The sequence below is a fragment of the Festucalex cinctus genome, chromosome 17 (genome assembly GCF_051991245.1).
Source record: "Festucalex cinctus isolate MCC-2025b chromosome 17, RoL_Fcin_1.0, whole genome shotgun sequence".
NCBI lineage: Eukaryota > Metazoa > Chordata > Actinopteri > Syngnathiformes > Syngnathidae > Festucalex > Festucalex cinctus.
Window position 1 is genome coordinate 5,062,012 of NC_135427.1, and position 22,806 is coordinate 5,084,817.

At 39.7% G+C, this 22,806-nt stretch overlaps 1 protein-coding gene across 2 annotated transcripts in view; it reads right to left on the minus strand.

The window, feature by feature from the left end:
* The window catches only part of LOC144005375 (glutamate receptor ionotropic, NMDA 2C-like), a 45,730-nt gene extending 30,024 nt beyond the window's left edge, over positions 1–15,706 (minus strand). For both annotated transcript variants that reach the window (XM_077503501.1, XM_077503499.1), the window contains exons 1-3: positions 15,209–15,706; positions 4,212–4,569; positions 2,903–3,001 (exon numbers count right to left, since the gene is read on the minus strand). In XM_077503501.1, the coding sequence (XP_077359627.1) occupies positions 2,903–3,001; positions 4,212–4,553 (441 nt within the window). In that variant the 5' untranslated portion in view covers positions 4,554–4,569; positions 15,209–15,706. The remainder of the gene's footprint in view (positions 1–2,902; positions 3,002–4,211; positions 4,570–15,208) is intronic.
* Between the last annotated feature and the right edge of the window lie 7,100 nt (positions 15,707–22,806).

Here is a 22,806-nt window from a genome sequence, read left to right on the forward strand (position 1 = left end):
TGGTGGGCATTGATAATCAAGCGCCATTGAGGCGAGGAGAATCAGCCCTTCCACCTGCACTATTGTGTCTGACACACGCTTTTTCCATTCGCCGCTGAAAAGACATTTGAATGCCGAACGGATGTTACAAAGCGGCTGCGCAAAATGGATATAAGGGGAGGGGGAAAAAAGTTGCGTTTCGGGAGTTTCGGGGTGACGGATAAGAGCTGCGGGGGAGCCAAAGCCTCCTGAAGGGTCTCATTAAGGCTTTTAATGGGGTCCTGCAGCTCGGTGGGGGAAAAAAAAAAAAGAGGGCGAGCAGACGTGTCCTTAATTGAATTCAACACATGAGAGGCATTTACATGTGGGCAAGGAAGGAATCGCATAAGGGCAAGCTTGGAGGTACGTACACCATTAAATACCATACATGTAGAACAGGGGTGTCAAAGATATGATTTTGTAAAGTCAAAAAATAATTTTTAATGTCAGACCAATTAATCAGCTGGCCACAATCACAACATAAATTTATAATTTCACAAGCAGTCCTCAGAGGAGCAATGCTTGGATGGGGAATCGTCCTGGATGTATTGATTTTACACACTACTTAATGTTACGGTTTGTTTGTTTGTTTATTTATTTTAAATCATATACCGACATAAACGAGTTAAATACGAGAAATTCCATTACTGGTAACACAAATTAACACATTTGCTCCCAAAAACGTATAAATACGTTATATTTTAAATATTAACAGTGTCAAGAAGACATATTTATATGTTTTTTTTGTTTTGTTTTTATTATAGAGCATACAAAAGGCTTTGATTCAACTTCTGAACTGAAGAGAACTGTTGAAGCAATGGTAGTTATTACAAAAATGGCCAGCAGGTGGCAGCAGAGTATAAGAAATCAACCAGGGCCGTGTTGCAAATTGCTAATTGCTGCAAAACGGAAACAGATAGAAATACAGTCAGTTTTTCGAATGCTTCTGTTCTCGACCAAATCGGTTTTCGACCAGAAAATTCAAGAATTTTTTTTTTTTCAATCATGGGTTCAAAGAAAGCAAGTACATTTTTTTTTTCATCATTTTAGATAGGATATCTTCTATTAAAATAAAACCGTGTCTATTTCTACACTTTTCTATTTATGGTAAACAGTAAACAGTGCAGTTTATCGTGTAAAATAGTAAAAAAAAAAAAAAAAAAAAAAAAAAAAAACTTGGAAAAAGTTTTTTTTAGACTTGGAACGGATTAAAATTATTTACATTAATTATAATGGGAAAAATTGTTTCGGATTTCGAACAATTGCCTTTTGGAACAGCCTTCTGGAACGGATTATGTTCGAAAACCGAGGTTTGACTGTATACTTCTTTTTTTTATCCTGATGAAAGAAGAGACTCTAACGTTTCTTTTGGTAGGTTCCATGTTTTTATAACAGAACCCAAAATCCGGTAAACCAGAACTATATCAAGGAGCACCTGAAAAATACTCAGCTCTCCAACAATAAAATAAAGCGCATTAATCTGGGCTGGTCATTGTCTGAAACCATAAACTCTGAAAACCTAACCCTAGTTTCAAACCCTACGTGCCGATGGGCAAGGCAGCCGACTCACAAGCGCTTCTTCCACTGTACGCTATTAATGCGCGCGTGAGCGTTGGTGCGCTTCTACATGTGAGAGCCGCATGCTAAAAATACGAGGTGTTGATGACGGCGCTTACAAAGAAACAAAGACGTGTGAGGAGATGAAAGATTTGCTTTCCCCCTTAAAAGCCGAGCAAGAACGATAAAAGATTTGAACGTCATGTCAGGTCTCTCGCCTTCATCCACCTGAAAATGATCTCGTGCTAGCAAATGATTGACGCAAGGCCTCTTCAACGTTGTTTTTCCCCTCCCAGCACCTTTTTCCTTCTTCTTGTTCAAGCAGCCGCGGATGAGAGGAGCAGAATCAGGTCAAAGGCTGCCATCAAACTGTTGGCATGCAGAGGTGACTTAAAACCACCGAATGGCTTCGTCGACGTTCGCATTTACCTGGGGATTTTTTTTTTTTTAACCCCTTCACTGACTCGGATATAAAACACATGAACCGGCTTTTTGCCCCAATTTGAAACCCCTAGCCTTGTTTGAAACCCTAACCCAGGGTTGAAACCTTTACACTGTCTTCAACCTCTAATTTGAAGCCCCAAAGCAGATTTTGAACCCATGCAAGCTAGAAACCAGGGCCCTAAAACAGGCTTGAAACCCTACTTTAAAACCGTAACTCAGATTTGAAACCCTCATTTTAAACGTTAGCCCTTGTTTAAAACCTTAACACTGGATTAAAACATAACCCAGGCTTGAAGCCCTAATTTGAAAACCTGAACGTCTAGTTTGAAACCATAACTATGAGTTAGATCACACATTTGAAAGCCCAAACCTGACTTGAAACCCTACTTTGAAAGTCAAACTTTTAAGTTTTAAAAGGCTAGCCCTTGCTTGAAAACATAAACCGAGCTTGAAGCACCGTTTTAAAGCCCTTACCTTGTTCAGAAACCTTAACTCTTTGGCCGCCAAAAACGTTTAATCCCGTTTAGTAAAATCACGATGTATGCCGCCATAAACGTTAAGTGACGTCAACTACTTTTTTTATTTTTATTTTATTTTTTTAATATATCAGTGGTCAGTGCAACGTCCAAGTGCAGCGCAGCCGGGTCAATGAGTTGTGAAATCAAAAACACCCACCAACTGCGGCCAGCAGATGGCAGCGGTAGCTGCTCGGGCCCTAACTAGAGCTGCGAATTACAACGAAACATGACGCAATCTGATGAAATAGAACGTTTTCAAGGCTGACGTGAATGGTCAAAGCCTTTGTAACATTAAACCTAATTTGACGGAGCGTCACTAAACAAAAAAATATTCGTACCAATACAACACACGAGTGCGAACCTACCTTGTACGGGATGACCACCGCCGAGCCGCCGCTGATGCCCACGATGGGCAGGGCCGTCTGCGTTGACAGAAAGTCGAGGATTTGCGCCACCTCGGTCACCTGAAGACGGGCCAAAAAAAAAAAAAGAGTTCTAAATGATCTCACTGAATCTCGGCCGTGGATCAATTCCCTCAATGCCACTGTCCGCCACAGCGCTCCATAAAAATGGCTGATTGATGACAAATAAAAGTTACAGTGGGCCAGTAAAAGGCAACGAAGAGGGACGGTTTCGCATTTCAGTAAAACAGATGGTAAGGAGGACGTTTGGAGGTTTACATTTCACAACATTTAAAGGGATACTTCACTTATTTAGCCCATTATAGCAATAAAAAGTTAACATTTTGTCTATAATTAATTTGATACTTTCATTATTTTTCACATACAATCAGTACCTTTAAAAAAAACATTTTGCAACTTGCTGTCGACTGAAAATGACATCACAAGGGCTCACGTAACCAATCACAGCTCAGCTTGTGAACGTCACATGAACCAAACCTAGAAAACAGGTGAGCTGTGATTGGTTGGTTACCTGAGCCCTTGTGATGTCATTTTCAGTCGACAGCAAGTTGCAAAATGTGTCTTTAAAGGTACTAATTGTACCTTTCAATTTTTCAATTTCAGTGAGCTCTTGTCAAAATAACATCTTGTACCAAAACATAAAATTAAAACAGCAACATTTTTGTCTTTTCGGGACATCATTATGAACATTAAAAGCCATTCTGCTGAGCCTAAAAAAAAAGAAGACCTTCTTTTCCAATTACTATTTGAGTTTTCAGCCGAGCGTGGCTCCAAAGTTTGACTCTTACAGTTGCTATTTAACCACCAAAACTGGACAGTATCACTTAACCAGTTTCCCTTAGCCACATTAAATAATTCAAATGCTAACCAAGATAAAATGGATCTTCGACGTGTTTAGCCGTCGATGGCACTGAATGAGTTAAATTCAGTAGGGATGAGTTAACCTACAAAAAAAAAAAAAAAAAAGGATCATGAAGTTATGCCTGAAAAGACACGATAAATCGGCCATCTTGGTTTGACGCAGCCATTTTAGGCGCCTTCAAAAACAAAACTACTCCAAGATGTTTTCTCCGGCTGGAACCATATTTGAAACCAGAACACTAGACAAACGTGTGACACTAAATTCTGAACCATTTTACATTGTGTTTGGAGTAAAAGTTTGTTGACTCTTGAAATGGCTCCAGGACCACCAATAGCCTGACTATCTTTCAGTAGACGAGGGCGGAGCATGGCAGCAAAATTCAAATCTCACCTGCGAGCTGGCGCCCGAGCCGACGTCGTCCTCGAACACCACGCCGTGCAGCTTCTCCGTCGCCATGGTGTCGCAGAGGCGGGTGAGCAGGTCGCGCGGGTTGGTGTCGTTGACCAGCACCGTCACGGGGCTCACCACCACCGGCAGGTCCACGAAGTTCTCGCCGCTCAGACGGCCTCGCACCTCGCTCTGGTAGCTGGAGCCGCTGAACACCACCGCCACGTTGATGGACGAGTGCAGGAGGAGGGGCCGGGCGTGCAGGGGTCCCGGGGATGCGATGAGGAGGAGGAGGACGAGCGGGGGCCAGGGAGAAGGTGGAGGGTTTCCCCGTGGAGTGGCCATGTTGGCGCCCTACTTCCTGTGTGGACGGGACAGAACTTCACTCAACTTCATTTATAGAGCACTTTTAAAAACAACCACAGCTGCATACGACGCTAAAAGCTCGATTCTCTCTGAACGAGTAAATACAATGAAAACTGAAGGGGCCCCATAATTGAACCTTGTGGAACACCATACACCAGTGAGGCATTATTATGTTAAAATATTACTAAACTTTATTTATAGAGCACTTTTAAAAACAACCACAGCTGCATACAACGCTAAAAGCTCGATTCTCTCTGAACGAGTAAATACAATGAAAACTGAAGGGTCCCCATAATTGAACCTTGTGGAACACCATACACCAGTGAGGCATTATTATGTTAAAATATTACTAAACTTTATTTTAGAGCACTTTTAAAAACAACCACAGCTGCATACGACGCTAAAAGCTCGATTCTCTCTGAACGAGTAAATACAATGAAAATTGAAGGGTCCCCATAATTGAACCTTGTGGAACACCATACACCAGTGAGGCATTATTATGTTAAAATATTACTAAACTTTATTTATAGAGCACTTTTAAAAACAACCACAACTGCATACGACGCTAAAAGCTCGATTCTCTCTGAACGAGTAAATACAATGAAAACTGAAGGGGCCCCAATATTGAACCCTGTGGAACACCATACACCAGTGAGGCATTATTATGTTAAAATATTAATAAACTTTATTTATAGAGCACTTTTAAAAACAACCACAGCTGCATACGACGCTAAAAGTTCGATTCCTTTGGGGGGGGTTGCGGGTTGTTTAATTGTTTTTGTTTGTTTTGTTTTTGACTGTTTGTTCTTTAAACTGAAAATCTAGAAATAAAGTACTGACAAAAAAAAAAAAAAAAAAAAGTTTGATTCCTTCTGAGCGAGTAAATACAATGAAAACTGAAGGGGCCCCAAAATTGAACCCTGCGGAACACCATACACCAGTGAGGCATTATTATGTTAACCTCGTTTCCCACTTTTTGCCTTTCTGTATCATAGTTTAAGCACTGCTTTTAGACTTTTGTAGAACGCTCAGAAGGGACAAAAGTACTCATACTGTACTTGAGTAGAAGCAAAAATACTTGCTGGTAAAAGAAGTACAAATTCATTTTTGAGTAAAAATAGACTAAATTTTAAGTACAAAAGTACAAAGGTAAAACAAACAAACAAAAAATCTCATGCTGGTTCAACCTCAGACTTTTACGCCATTAGAACATCATCAAATCATGAACCCAGAGTTTTGCTAATGTCAATTAACGAAAATGTAACATTAGCTCATGACACAAGATTTCCATCAATCAATCAAAATCTAAACCACTACAATATTTACCTCTACAGTATTGACTGTCTTTTTTTTTTACATTGTGTCATCATCCGTGGAGGTTAAAAAAAAAAGAAGTAAATACTCCATTAAAGTAGTGACACCTAAAAAACGTAAGTACAGCAACTATGTATTTGTTCACATAATACAAATGTGTATGTGTGTCTTGTCAGTGTGTGTCGGCGGCATGTAATCCGCCTTAATCCCGCCCCCGGTGTCATGGCGGTAATCAGTCCATCGCCACGCGTGGACAACAACGGGTGACAGACGAGCCGAGCGGCGGGTCGCTGATCCTCCTAGCAGACTTCCGTTCGATGAAATGACATGACTTGGTTGACTACTTTAGTGTTCCAATGTGCAATGTGGAATTCGTCTTTGTTTTATGTGTCAATTTTTTAGAGTGTACGTCTATGCTCACCAACCTGAAATTTGTACGGGTTAAAGCTTGATCAACTCTTTGAAGCATCTGCTGAATCGTGCTTTTGATGCTGAGTTCAGGTGCAGCAGTGTGGCAACAGACATTTTAGGAGCACCTGAGCCACTTCGCTCGACACATTTAATGACGTTTCATTTAATCGGGATCAAGTTGACATGTTTTTTGACAAAAGCAATTTTTTTTTTTTTGGCAAGATGAATATTTTTACATTACATTTGATTTATTTAGATGTTTACGCATAGCCGTCCGAGAAACAGGAAAAATAAAAATGACCATTAGAGGCAGACAGATAGGGAAGCCTGGCGGCTCGCTAATTAGTGACCCGGGTTTCTTAACTCATTCACTCGCCGCCATTTTCACATTTCGCAATCCCGTTGGCTCCCGGCTGTTTTACTGGATTTTGACTGATTTTGCAAGGCCCACAGAATATTGTGTTCAATTGCTCTAAAAGCATGGAACCTATCAAAACAAAGATTAAAGTCTCTTCTTTCATCGGGAAAAAAAAGTATGTTTCTATCTGTTTCCGTTTTGCAGCAATTAGCATTAGAAGAGAGCTAAGTTTCATCAGTTTTCACAAATCTATTTAAAATTGTAAGTAATTGAGCTTTTTTTCTACATGGCCCTGGTTGATCTCCTTTGCTCTGCTGCCACCTGATGGCCGTTTGTGTAGTAACTACCATTTCTGCAAGAGGCTGCATCAAAGCCTTCTGTATGCTCTAGCATAAAAAAAAAAACACAACAAAAAAACGTATAAATACGTCTTTGGGACACTTAAAACATTAAAAAAACGTATTTTCACGTTATTGGGAGCAAATGAGGTAAAAGTGGAGGGAGGAAAAAAAAATAACTTGCTTGAAAAATAGTAGTATTTTGAGAATGTAATTTGCTTTAACTAGAAGCAAAGGGGGGTAAATTAACTAAAACTGGAAAAAGATCATCAGAGTGAATTAACAATCCGGATTTTTGACTTGACGCTTGCTATGCGGGACAGGCCGGCTCATGAAATATTCAAGAGGTCAAACTTGGGGCTAAATCGTTGACGGGCCATTCGAGTGGCGCTTCACTCGTGAATGTTAACGACTCCGACCGAGCTGACGTGAAAGCATGACGAGGCCAACAAATTAACCCCGAAAAAAATGTATCACGTATTTAAGCCAGGGCTGGCCAAACTTTGTCATTTGAGGGCCACATTCGGAAAATCGGAAGGACGCAAGGGCCACATAATGTTATGAAGAGAAATTGTGTTTAGTCCTAAAAATTGTACAAATCATTTATTTGTCCTTGTGCATATTTATAAAAATGCTACAGTATATAAACCGATTTATTTGTAATATGGCAATAGGGTTATTATAATTTTGGACTTTTTCAATTTAGTTTGTATTTTGTTCTGAGTTTTGTTTTTTTAGATTTAGTTAGTTTTAATTAGTTTTCTGGGTGGTTCTGTTAGTTTTTTTTTTATTCTTTAATAAATGCTTAGTTTTAGTTTTTAGGGTTTGTTTGTTTTTTTAATGTATATTAATTGTGCGCAATATTTAAAAAAAACACCATGGTTGCAACGTCATTATTCCGGTTTATATCAAAATAAATCTACTAAAAATCACATTTAAAATCACCCCCAAAGGCTCATGCATTCAATTAATTGCCAAAGACTAAAACGAAGGACATTTTTGCGATCATTATAGTTAATTTTATTTTTAGTTAGTTTTGTAAACATAAAATGTAGTTTTAGTTATTTTTTGTTTTTTAAAAAGCATCTTCGCTTTTATTTTATTTCGTTAACAAAATTGTAGTTTTGAATGTTAGTTTTTTTGTTAGTTTTAGTTAACTAAAATAAACTAATAGCTCCTGCGTTTTTTGTTTTTTTTTAACTGAGTCAAATGCCATTTTTAGCATATGTTGCGGGCCATTAAAAAAAAAAAAAAAGGATGGCGGGCCGCAAATGGCCCCCGGGCCGTAGTTTGGACACCCCTGATTTAAGCACTGCTGGTCATGTGACACCATCCACATTTACCCGAAAGTCTTTTGAAGATTTTTTCCTTTTGCGAATCAACAGCTTTGATACGCCGCCACTTTTTTTTTTAATATAGTGCAGGTGGGCCCTTCTCACAACCAATAAAGAGTCGCCGTCGACTACTTTTGATCGTCGGCAACGTCCACGGCCATCAGAGACCTCTCAGATAATTAACAACACCGCTTTGATTCGAAGCAACAGCCGAGCGGGTTCACGCACGTCCTCGCGACTGTCGGCGGCCTATCAATCATTCATCTTAATAAGGTTTTGATGCTCGCGGGCTTTGAGGTGCACGGCGGCAAAACAAAGCGCCGGTTATTAGCCGCGAGAGATCAGCTCTCAGGGGTCGCGCTCGCGAAGAATGGAAGGAGAAGGAGCCTTTGGTTTTGGTTTTACCCTCGATATAGAATTTTGCCACTTCTTCTTTGGTACGTGCGATTAAATGAGTGGTTCTTCACTCATTTGCTGCCAAAAACGTATAAATACGTTCTATTTTAAATACTAGCATGCTCCCAAAGACGGGCTTCTTGAGGCTTTTTTTTTTTTTGCGGGTCTCCCCAAAACGGACCTGCCTACCAAATCTCGTGCTGCTAAACGAAACTGACTTCGCGGGCTGAATTTTCAAAAAAAAAAAAAAAAAAAAAAAGAGGCCATTTTAACTAATTTGCTCCCAATAACGTGTAAATACGTTTTTTTTATGTTTTACGTGTCCCAAAGACGTATTTATACGTTGTTTTTTTAATTTATTTTTTAAATGCTAGAGCATACAGAAGGCTTTGATGCAGCCTCTCAACTGAAGAGAATGCTTGAAGCAATGGTAGTTATTACAAAAACGGCCAGCAGGTGGCAGCAGAGTATAAGAGATCAACCAGGGCCGTGTTTTAAAGGGTTGTTTTCTCCACTGTTTTAAACAGATTTGTGAATAATAATTAAACATAGGTATATTCTAATGCTAATTGATGCAAAATGGAAACAGAAATATGCTTTTTTTTTTCCTGATGAAAAAAGAACCTAATCTTTCTTTTGGTAGGTTCATTTTTTTTTTTTTTTAATAGCAATAGAACACAATATTCTGTGGTCTTTGCAAAATCAGCCAAAATCCAGTACAATAGCCGGGAGTGAAGGGAGTTCTTCAGTGAAAATGCACTAGTTTCCTCGGCGCATTCACTTTCTTTACAGAAAAACAAAACAAAAAGGGTGGAACAATTACATTTTCTTCTGCTAGATGACAGAAAGTATAACCAACCCGTGTATTCGTCTATTGCAGTATCAAAACATGTATATAAATCGGTACTCACGGGCATATATTCTTTATCCTCTGTAAAGAATGTTTAATATTAGTTACTACAGCAGTTGTAGAGAAGGAGCAGCACAGTGTATTGAATTGAAGTAAAAAAGTGCACACTAATACAGTGCCATTTTTCTTTTATTTGACATACAAGCGTGGTCATGGAGCAAATTAAACTCATAATTCAAGGCACCACCGTGAGGGATGAATTCAAAGATAAGAATTGGTATTTGCCAGTGTAATAAGAAGACGCAAATAAATGCTGACCGGGGGAGGCGAGCGCAGATCGAGTGTTCCTTTAACAGTTTAATCTCTGCTAGATGATGCAGATTACGGCTGTGTGTGCGCGCGTGTGCGAGCGTGCCCGCGTGTGTGTGCTTGTCAAGGGCCCTCTATGGATAAGCGGTATTGTAACAGAGAGATTGCGACATAGAAAGGATGCCATTGTGCGCGCTTAATCCGATGCAAACAAAGCACATCGGGTGGCTTTTTGCTGACACGGATTTGCGATTAACTCGTTCACTCCCAAGAACGTGTAAAAACGTTTTTAATACTTTGTCATTCATGCCCAAAAACGTGTTTACACGTTGTTGTTTTTTCTTTTCTATGCAAGAGGTTCATGTCAGCATCTGACATGTAGAGGTGGCTTAAAGCAATTATAGTAAAAACAGCCATCAGGTGGCAGCAGAGTATAAGAGATCAGCCAGGGCCATGTTGCAACCAGCTCAGTGTTTTCACCAGGAATGTGAATATTTATGAAACTTAGCTATATTCTAATGCTAATGGCTGCAAAATGGAAACAGATACAAATATACTTTTTTTTTTTCCTGATGAAAGAAGCGACTCGAATCTTTCTTTTTGTAGGTTCCATGTTTTTATAGCAATAGAACACAATATTCTGTGGGACTTGCAAAATCTGTCAAAAGGGAGTTTCTTCAATGCAAAATGGCTGGGAGTCAATGAGTTAATCAAATCGTTAATCAAATGCGAAGATGGCACAATGTTAACTCATTCACTCGCCGCCATTTTCACATTTCGCAATCCCGTTCGCTCCCGGCTGTTTTACTGGATTTTGACTGATTTTGCAAGGCCCACAGAATATTGTGTTCTATTGCTATAAAAAGCATGGAACCTACAAAAAGAAAGATTAAAGTCTCTTCTTTCATCGGGAAAAAAAAAAAGTATGTTTCTATCTGTTTCCATTTTGCAGCAATTAGCATGAGAATATAGCCAAGTTTCATCAGTTTTCACAAATCTATTTAAAATTGGAAGTAATTTTGCTTTTTTTTTTTTTACATGGCCCTGGTTGATCTCCTTTGTTCTGCTGCCACCTGCTGGCCGTTTGTGTAATAACTACCATTTCTGCAACAGTTCTTTCCAGTTGAGAGGCTGCAACAAAGCCTAGCTCTAGCATTTAAAAAAAAACGTATAAATACGTCTTTGGGACACGTAAAACATAAAAAAACGTATTTACACGTTATTGGGAGCAAATGAGTTAAAATGGCCTCTTTTTTTTTTTTTTTTTTTTTTTTTTTTTTTTTTTTTTTTTTTTTTTTTTCCAAGACATTTTTCTCCGATTCCAACTACATTTCAGCTCCAATGTACAAGACGGGCGACACAAAATCGCGAGGCATTTAAGTTGTCGCCCTCGCGTCTGGACAGAACATGTCGGCAAACTTTTGAGAACTCGCCGTAAAACATTGAATTCTGTCATTCGGCTCCGGTGGCCTTTCGAGACCCCCCCCCACCCCACCCCCCCCCCACCCCCGTTCTTACGTCGTGACAACCTGTTGGAGGGAAATGCCAGCAGACGTGTTCGGTAAGCGCCTCGCGGCGGGCGACACACGCGCGCACGCACGCGCACGCACTACACAGCAGTCGAGTCGTTTACGCGCTAAGCTGCGACGTGATGGAGTCCTCATGCTGAGTCCCCGGAGGAAATGAGCGGAGAGGATCTACTTGACGGGATGAGCGCCACCGTCGCCGTCGTCGCCCGACATTTATCAACGTGAGGCGTGTGAACCGTACCTTTGCCGTTCAAGGGAAGGGGCGACAAAAACGGAGGAACTTACTGTCTGGCGCTGTGATAGTCTTTACGACACGCGGTGTCCAAACTACGGCCCCCGGGCATTTTTCTGTTCAAATAAAATATCAGATCATAACAGATGAACTTCTATGAGTAAATTCGTCCAACTGAGCCCCAATTGGAAGGCTCAACACAGGCTAAATTTTATTTTTTGAGGATTTTGTGCTTCTATTAACATATTTACTGCCAGCCCAGCAAAAATGCATCATTTGACGTCTTTTTCCGTCAATGGCAGTGAATGGATTAACGAGTAGATAGGTGACTTGAGCTAGCCCGTTGTGTCACTGTGACCTGTCCTGGTTCAGCATCTTCCTATCTCTAAGTCTAGTTGAAACCAGGGGTGCACCGATCACAATTTTCCAGCCGATCGCCGATCTTTTAAAAAGTCTGACCTGCCGATCCCGATTTTTGCCGATACCGATTTTTTTTTTTTTCATGACAAGCATGTTATATTTTCAGTGTTCCAGTCTTGTTTTATTGGAAAACAATGAACAATATTGGCAAAATAATACAAATGCATTTTTATAACTGCACATGTTGTAGTTCTCTCAAATAAAAATACAAGCTTTTTCAGACCTCTGAGGAGGGAGATGAGATTGGTGGAAAAGATCGGTTTATTTTTCAGGGATCGGCCAAATTAAGGAAATCAGGGCCGATAAATCGGCTGGTCGGTGCACCCCTAAAACTGGTTTAAGACCCTCAGGTCACACATTGTCAGATGGGCTAGGCCGGCCCCCCCCCCCCCCTCAACCGGCAAGACAGTATAAGAGTAGAAACCATTTTGGACAGATTAGACCTTCTTCCGCATCCAGCAGAAAAGGCTCCACGGTTGTGTACTCGATCTTTCTGAACTCCAGTAAAACATTTGTGATTAGAATATGCAGATATTATTAGTATAATGACTCAAGCATAAAAAAAAAACGTTGAAAGTTCCCTGCAGGACTTTACACTAAGTTACTACAATGAGTTAATACAACAAACAAACAAATTGCTGTATGACAATATTGATCACGACCCAAAAGACATAAACTCGTTAGCAATCACCGCTAACATCTGCGTGCAAATTGTCTCAAAATTTGAATATGCGAGCGTGCCGCCTAACCCCCTCAGCGCTATTACAGATACACCACGTCTGCTCTGCCACGCGCATTCATCACAATTAGCATTTAAGCGCCCAGCTGCGATATACCCCGCCCTCGCCCCGCCCTCGCCTCGCCCTCGCCCTCGCCTCGCCCTCGCCCCGCCCCGCCCTCGCCTCGCCCCGCCCTCGCCTCGCCCCGCCCTCGCCTCGCCTCGCCCTCGCCTCGCCCCGCCCTCGCCTCGCCTCGCCCTCGCCTCGCCCCGCCCTCGCCCCGCCCTCGCCTCGCCCTCGCCCTCGCCTCGCCCTCGCCCCGCCCCGCCCTCGCCTCGCCCCGCCCTCGCCTCGCCTCGCCCCGCCCTCGCCTCGCCCTCGCCTCGCCTCGCCCTCGCCTCGCCTCGCCCTCGCCTCGCCCTCGCCCCGCCCTCGCCTCGCCCTCGCCTCGCCCCGCCTCGCCTCGCCGCGCTCTGCGTGGCCGTGAAGGGGTTCCGCTCGTGACGGAAAACAGGAAATCGTTGGCGGATGCGCAAGATGAGTGATTTCGAGGGGACAATTGGCTTCCTGACACTCAAAAGAAAATTGACAGTAAGAGTGCTGCTGTCATAGTAAGAGACGCGTAAATCTTCGGGGGGGTTATTTATTTATTTATTCTTGCTGCTGATGAGTCTGAATTTGATTCTTTTTCAAGCATGCGAAGTACAATGAGGTAAAATGTTAAAAAAAAATAAAAAATAAAAAAAAAGTCAGAAAATTTATCTTTTTTTCCAGACCTGTTTCATACTAATTCATGAGTTAAATAAATGAACAAATAAATAAATAAATAAATACATACAAATTGAATTTATTATTATTATTATTAGCAACCAGTCCAGGGTGTCCCCCGCCTACTGCCCAGAGCCAGCTGAGATAGGCGCCAGCAGCCCCCGCGACCCTTGTGAGGAATAAGCGGTCAAGAAAATGGATGGATGGATGGATTATTATTATTATTATTATTATTAAATAAATAAATAAATGATTTGCATTTTAATTTTAGGGCAAATATTCATTTTGGGAAAATTCAACCGCGGAAGCAAGTTTAAGTTGCATCTTTAAAATTGTTGCGTCAAAAAAAAATAGTTCTTGTCAAAAAAAATAAATAAATAAATAAAAAATGGACGACCACTACTTTGACCCAAAATATTGGGGTTGTTTTGTACCCATAAAAAAAATATATATACAAATAAAAAAATGGGTCAAATTGATCCCAAATAGCAATTGGTCCATTTTTTTTTAATTTATTTTATTATCTTTATTATATTTATTATTATTATATTATTAGATTATATTTATCATTATTATTATTATTATTATTATTATTATTATTATTATTATTATTATATTTTTAAATACAAATGGTTTATTCTTGACCCAGCAATTTTAATAATGTAATGTGTGAAATTTGGTAGGCAAGTATGTGAAGAGTAGAACCACAAAAAAAAAAAAAATCTCAAAAACTCATGCTAAAAAAATAAAACACAAAAATGCTCTTTTTAAGTTTAAGATTCACAATTTTGAAGTATTTCCAAACCGGTGAAGTTTTGGTGAAAAACTGCTGCAAGCTAGCGCCACTTACAGGCAAGGAGGACTCACTTAAAACGTCTTCCCAACTCTGCCATCGCTCGCTTGTACTCGTCTGCGTCACGAGTACTCGAGTACTTGAAAAAAAGGCTGGTATCGGCCCGATACCGATAGCTGGTATCGGTACTCGCCCATCCCTAATATATACATATACAAAATTAGCTTGAATATGAACATTCAGCACCGAAGTGACTCATAGACGCCCCCTACTGTCATAAATGATTCAGATACAATTGCTCCTCTTAGATTGCATTCATCTATTTTTAGCATATGATCTTTTTTTTTTTTAACTCTTTAACTGCCAAAAACGTTTAATCACGATTAATAAAATCACAATGTATGCCGCCATAAACGTTAAATGACGTCAACTACGTTTTTTTTTTGTTTTTTTTCATCAATGGGCAGTGCAACATCTAAGTGCAGCTCTGCCTGGTCAATGGGTTGTGGAATCAAAAACACTCGATAACAATGGCCACCAGATGGCAGCATTGTATCTCTTCAATGGGCTGCAATGAAATTACAATGAAAGATGACGAAATCTGATGAGATGGAACGTTTTCAAGGATGAGGTGAAAGAGTTCATCACCATCTGGCCGTGATGGACGCGAGCGCATGTGTAGCGCAATGTGATAATTCTATTTACGTGTATTGAGCGAGTGGCCCATAATGGGAAAAAAAATGTGGGCTGAGTGGGACAACAGATACGTTCTACTGTATGGATGACATGCAGATCTTCAAGTAGAAGTCAGTTTTTTTTGTTGCAATAAAGGGTAGTGAAAACTGGTTACGGTGCACACTGACCTGGGCTTCTCGCCGCCATCCAGCACCAACTCCAGACGCTCCATTCCCGAAACGGATCCCGAGTTTGGCGCTTGCGATGCCCGTTTGAACTTCAGTGTCCTTGAGGAAAAGGCACAACAACAGCAGGAAATCGCAGGACGAAGGACGTCAAGTGGAAGACTCCAGGTTCAACAACTTCCTTGCTGTCCGTCCATCTCGGTTCTCCTAGCTTGCCGTCCCCCTTTTTCCACTCGGAATCATCTCCGTGGGGTTTGAGTCACGGGAAAAAAAAAAAAAAAAAAAAAAGTTTGCCATCTTGTAACTCCGCGGAGCGCCCTGAAAACGGGATGAGAAGAAGATGAGAGCTGGTCCAGATGTGGGAGTGAAAAGTGTGGCGGCGGCACTAGCAGGTCCTCATCCTGTTGATTTTTTGGGGGGGGGGTTTTGGGAGGGTCGCGGCGAGTTTGGCGGCGCCGTAATCCCGCCCGCTTCACCTTTTCATCTCGTCTACGTGCGCTCCGTCACAGGAGGGGGCTGCATGTGAGTCGGGATAATAATAGTGTGAGGATTTAGCCCGCCCGCTCGCTCGCTCCTCCTCCTCCTCCTCCTCTTCCTCCCCCCTCCGCCGCCACTCGCTCCGCTCCGCATTTCCTCGCCGTTGTTCACCTTTTCTCAACATGTCGGCCTGTCCCGTGTTGTTTTTTTTGTTCGTTTTTTTCCCGCTCAATCAGCGTCGCTTCCCGCGCCATCAACAGGTCGGAAACGAATGTCGTGAATAAGGAATGCGCCCACTGCGACGCTAGAACTCCCACCCGAGTCCCTCCGGGCGGCCATTGCTGATCGCTGTTGCGTTTCCATCAAGTCAATCTGTTCTCCTGATGGGGAGAAAACAAAAACACAAAAAAAAAAACAGTGAGGGACATTTATTATATTAATGTTATTGCACATAAACGTTTGGCCCCCCCCCACCCCCACACTCGATATTTCAACTGTGATTTAACAAGCAATTATTTTTTTCCATCCATTTTAACAAGCACAAGCAATAAATAATTAACATGAATGACAGGTCATCAATTTCAATCAGAGTTGTTAACTTGCCAAACGCTATTTGCAGTCTTTTTTTTTTTTTTTTAAGTGCTCGTTATACTTACTAAAAATTTCTAACAAGTATGGCATCAAGTAAGTCTGAATAATGCAAACAAATGGAGACAATATGAAAACAAAATTACAACAAATAAAGCCGACTAACCGGAAAAAAAAAAAAAAAAAAGAGCAATTTTATTGTTCAAATTGTGACTTGAAATTCGTATTCTTCTCCATTTTTCTACATATTCTGCCCAGAAAACCAAATTGAGCCGAGTAATTCATCTTGATTTAAAATTAAAAATAAAATAAATAAGATATACTACGATACGATATGCGATACAAGGCTCATGATAACGATCATCTCACAAAATGACGATACCGCGATTATCAATATGTTGCTCAGGTAATAAATCCACAAAAATCTACGATAAAACCAATCATAAAATAATCATAATAAACAAAAATAAATATCAATAAATAATAATAATAATAATACAAATTTAAAAAAATAAAAAAATAATTCATAATATAATTAAATAATATAAATAAATATGATAAATACACAAAAAATACAATATATATAAAAATATACATAAAATTAACATAATAATAATAATAATAATAATAATAATAAATAAAATAAAAAAACTAGCTCATACGTCTTCTTCGCCTGAAGATTTGCGTCCATTTCCCCGCCACTCTGAGGCGCTCCCCCTAGTGGCCCGCAAAATAATTATTGCTCAATAAGTCATGAACAATGGAGCAGTTATAGTGGCTTGCATATGAACTACAAATCTTGCGACATATTGATAATCTATCGGGAGACAAAGTATTACGATTTATTGCATTACTGATATATCGTCACACTCCTACTGTCCTTACATTTTAAAATATGTACGCTCTATGGCATATAAATAAACCCTGGGGCAATCATTGAGCTCCATAAACTCTGCCTAGCAACAAGGAGCAATTCGCTTGTATTTTAGCTATGTAAATAAAATGTACTCACTTAAAAGCTTTCTGATATGTCTTCTCACATGTTTTTATATTTAATACAGATTAGACATTCAACTGTAAAATTAATACAGTGTACATATATTTATTTATTTATTTTTTAAATTTCCATTCACCAATAGGCTTAGGTTGCCAGCAACAAGGGACGTGACTAGAAAAAAAAAAAGCAACGATTCGGTTCATTTTAGACAATTTCATTCGGTTTGAATGGTATTCATATTTTCAAAGAAGTATACTTTTAAGCACAGATAGTTAAATATTATTCTGATTTCATAATTAATGCATGTCCATTGCTTTGAAGCATTTAACTCATTCACTGCCAGTCATTATAGAAAATGTTTACATTTCCAATACTCACGTGATATTACATTCAATAATTATATATAAACCGAATCTACCAAATAACAGAATAGACTCCCTACTTTTTGTCCCGTCCCGTTCTTTTATAATTGACAGCAGAAAAATGTAGGTTTGCCAAAATACAGCCATTTCTCCCATGGACTCTGAAACTGTGTTTATTTCCTATAAAATGGGGCAATGATGTCATCTACCGGTGGTTGGGCATCAGTAAAGTTGTTTCCAAGTTTGATATTTACAGTGGAGCATGCTCAGATTCGCCCCCATTTAGCACCGCTCTAAAAAATACAATTGACAAGTATACTTGTCAAAGGCAGTGAATGAGTTAAAAGACAATATGAAGTCCTTTGCTTGAATCCAATAAGAATTGCTTTATACGACAGACGGGGACGTGTTTTTCTAATACGCAAATGTCTCAGTTTGGGGATGAAAGGCAAAAAAGCATTAAAAAAAAAAAAAAATCCATCACAATTGCAGGTAAAAACAACAATCAATCACAATAGCGACGATGCGGTGGGAAAAAACAACAATTATCTTCTTCACACGTTTTTACGTTCGTCGCGCCTGTCACGTTTTTGAAGGTTTTATAAAAAAAAAAAAAAAAAAAAAAAATAAAAAAAAAAAAAAAAAAAGTCGCTTCTGCTGATGAAAGCCGAGCGGCGTGGTCAGGTGACAGGCCCTTTTTAGCTATAAATACGCACATGCCAGCCAAAATAGAGCATTCGAGTTCAGGCGATTCAAGCGCGCCGAACGCTCGTCGGAGTGATTGAGAGGCGTTCAATGAACAATATTGCGGTTTTCTGTGGTGCCGTAGAACACGTTTTCGACTCGCATTTGTGTTCTGATTAATTCATTTCAAGGGGTGGCGGAGGAGGAGTCGATGTCAGCACTATCATCAGCAACTTCACAAACGCTCCGAGCGGAAAAAAACAAACTCCCTCCGCCTTCCCAAATGGCATCCATCCCTGTTGAGGGTTTTAGCCACTAGCTAAAAGACGGCCAGCTAATCTTAAAAAGTCATTAAAGTCATGCATAGGCACATTTCTCACAAGTTTACAGTGGGGGTCAGTCAAAGTGTCACCAGGTGCGTGTTTGTGTGAATTTGAGTGACCAATGCAGTGCTACAAAATTACCTCCACAAAAAAAAAAAAAAAAAAAAAAAAAAAAAAAAGTATGTAAACTTTAAGTTACCCAGATTTCTGCACATTGTTTTTAAAATGTGACTGTCATCTAAATAATAACACACAAAGACAGTCTGATCGGAGGTTTCCAATAAAACATTTACAAGCGTTGCCTGATGTGAACCACCAACATAAAAAAAAAAAAAAAAAAGACAGTTCCTGCAGTGTCCCAGCAAGAGTCCTGACCTCAACCTAAGTGAGAATCTGTTCGATCCCAAGAGAACGATTCGCGTCAGACATCTCAAGAACATTTGCTGAACTGAAACAAAATTGCTCTTTTAAGCGTTGTGCAGGTCTGATCGGTAACAGGAACAGGCATTTTGTTGAGGTTATTGCTGTCAAAGTTGGCTCAAGCGGTTATTACATCCAAAAAGTTCACATGCTTTTTTTCCTGCCTGCACTGCGAGGTTAGTGGAAACATGTCATTGTTTGTGTGGTATAAGGTCAAGAAAACGGAGTTCGTCCGTTGTTGTGCCAGTAAAAGGAGAATTAGTGACTCAACTGATGATCACGCTCGATTATATATATATATAAAATTAATATTAATCATAATAATATTAATAATTAATATTTATTTATTTCTGATTAAAATTATTTAATTATTAAAAATTGTGTATATAATTGAATATTTAAATGTATCATTTTTGCAGAAATCCGAGTCAATCTAAAAGTTTCACATACTTTTTCTATACAGCGACAGACGCCTTTTGTCTTTTTTTTTTTTTTATTAAACAAAAAAATTATCCATTTACACCATGAGGAGATTTCGGCAAAAAAAATACTTTTTGTAAAAAAATAAATAAATAAATAAAAATAAAAAATAAAATAAAATAAAATAAAAATAATAATAACAACAACAACAACAACTTAGGCAATTATTTTAAGAGGGTTACGATATGAAAAAAAAAGTATGTAATTTCAGATTTTCTGAGTTAATGCTGTATGTATGCACATATACTGTATAAATGTAAAAAAAAAAAATTTAAAAGTAAAGATTGGCCATTTTTATTGTCCAGCTGTTCTTCAATGGACATCGGCAACATTGTAAAGAAGGAACAATTAATACCATATTAATACCATCTCCTGAATGTGCTCATGCCCTGAATGCTTACACTGATCATACAACTTTTTTTTTTCCCTTCAATTTTTAACCACAGACGCTTTGCCAGCTAAACACTGTTAGTTTAAGCTACCCACTTAGTTGCTAGGCAGATAATGATTATTATTTTATAGGAGCTACATCATAACCGCAAAATGGGCCAATCATACTGGAAAAAGAAACAATTAGGCCCTCTCGCCTTAGTGCCTAAATTGATCCTACTTTTACTGTTGCTTTTCTTTTACATTTTCAATTCTAAGTTATTCATTTGTGGAAAATAAACAACACAAGAACAGACAAAACGGGAAGAAACGACAACATCAAATGCTCGGTGGAACGGCAAGGAAGACAAATTTGGCTTTGATTGTGTTCCAAAAACGATGATTATGAGAGTCTGTCTGATGCACGGCGAAAATTCAAAAGCGGCAGCCGAGAAGGCGCGATGGCCGCCGAGCTCGCGGCGGGCCTCCGGGACGCCTAAAAGCGTTTGCTCTGTTGACTGGGGACCACCGGATGGAGCGGAGCGTGTGACGTCGCCCTTTGCCAGGCCATGTCAACATTTCAAAACGAAGAAAAGGATTTGAAAATGGACGGGAAGTCGGCGAAGGGCAGCCAGAACTCGACCCATGTCTTCTCGTTTATGGGCAGCGGTTAACAGCTGAGTTGGGATTACCGTTTCAAGGTCCCGAGATGATAAAAACGGCCTAACTCAGTTGGAAGAAACTTGATTTACACTAATTTGGTGGTTCAGTTGTGAGCGACCATGCTCAAAATCTACATTAAGCACTTTGTTGCCATTCAAAATTTGAAAAGTGCCGTCGGGAGAGTCATTCTACAGTCAACCGACACCGATTCAAAACAACAAGGGATCAAGAATTGAGCCTTGTGGGACCCCCAAAAGGACCAAGGCTTTCATGAAAGCTTCTCACAAGTATAAATCGGTTAAAAGCAGTAGTCCGAATGCACATAAACTGTTCTAATCGAGAGATAACGATCTCATGAACTACCTTGACAAAGAATCGTGACTATCAGAATTGTGTTGTGAGCCTTCCTGCACTTTTTTTTTTTTTTTTTTTGGTCGTTTCATTCCTCCAAGGCTGCAATTTATGCTTTAAAAAGAGCAATTGGCTCCACCAAGCAACGAGTTAAAATTTTGTTAACTCCCCTCAGTACATTCATTTGCGTTTGGGCTGCTCGGGATTAGTTGGCAATTCAAAGCAGTGGAGAACTGAACAGGAGTTGAAGAATTAATAATTGGATGGGGAAGGGATGATTTCAAGGAGTTGTGGCCTCTGGTCAGAAAACAGAAAGCCAGATTGCAAAGTTCAACATCAAAGGGAAAATATGAGCAATGGGTGCCATCTGGTGGTAAGTGGCTAAAATGATCCCACTTTTCTTCTTGGTTTTTCTTTTTTCATTTTCTTGTTTTTTTTTATTTTATTTTAATTAAACCGTATACATGTAAATTGGATTAGAATGACAAGTAATATATATTATTTTGGGGGCGTGGCTAAAATGGAGAGCTGAGAGAATGGAATTTTTGGTATTTTTTTTGACAATTTTGATGCCTAATTTATCTTTAACTTTTAAAAAATTCTTATAGTGTCTAAAAAAACATTTATTTTTACTTTTTAGGGACTTTAATGTGTGTTTTGTATGTGTTTAGTTTGTTTGTTTTTTTTGTTTTGTTTTTTAAGAGCGGCAATACTTAAAAGGAAAGCAATAGTGCCATCTACTGGGTATTACAAGGCATTACACAACCTTCCCTTTAAGTCTACGCTGCCTCCCTCCCAGCTTGGCTTCCCTCACGTTCTTAAAAACAGAAATTAAGTTAGTTACGTACGGTGAAATAATTAATCAATCACTTAAATTGTTACTAATCAGTTTATAAGTGCTCGATCGTGACCGTTGGACAGCAAGAATATACCGTAAACAGGTGCACTGATGCCATCTGCTGGATTTAAAGCCGTACTACGCCTCACACTGATTGCCTCCACTGCAATCCTACTTTTCCTTTTATTATATTTTCCTTTTATTTTTCTTCAGAGTTCAAAGCTTTAAATGAACTAACAAGACGGGCGGAACACATTTTTTTTTTTTCTTCCACGAGGACATGAAATGTGTTTTGAAGGTTGATAACTGCACAGATTGGTGTTCGTGAAGTCATCTGAAACTGGCTGTGCACGTCACGCTGCGCATGCGCGCGCGTCCTTTACGTCACAGCCGCTCTGAGTCAGCTCCCCCATCTTGCCTTTCCTGAGTCACTCGTCCAGCGGTTGCCTGGTTACCTGTGAGCGCGGGGAAAGTTTCCGATTGCGCATTTGTTTCCGTGGATAGATGGGGCCCTGATATTTATTCAGGAACGACTTGTGAGCCAATAATGTACGTGTTTGTGTATCATCTAATGGGCAAAAAGCTGACAAATCAGTATTCGAGCATCCTGTTGTTACGCAGGAGGCGCGCGCGTCTGTCCTTTACAAAGTAAACACGCTTTTATTTGTATAGTACTTTTTAACAAACTGCTTCACAGACACAGACAGATTCAAGTTAAAGTAGATTAACGTAAACAAACATGTAGACAATCTTTTGAGAGAGTTGACAACATAAATGAGTTATTATTTTTTGTTACGCCACCCCGAGGGAGACAAAAAATGTTTTGCACCCCCAACTCTCTGCCAAAAACTATTAAATAGTATTATTAGTCGATAAAAAATGTTTTTCAAGCACCTATGCAGACGAGCCAACGCTCCTTCTGCACTCTGACAATGAGAGCGCCACTGCCACCTACAGTAGTGGATGTACAATTACACGTTCTTCGAGTACAGGGGTGTCCAAACTTTTTTTATTTGAGGGCCACACATCCAGAAAATCAGAAGGACCCA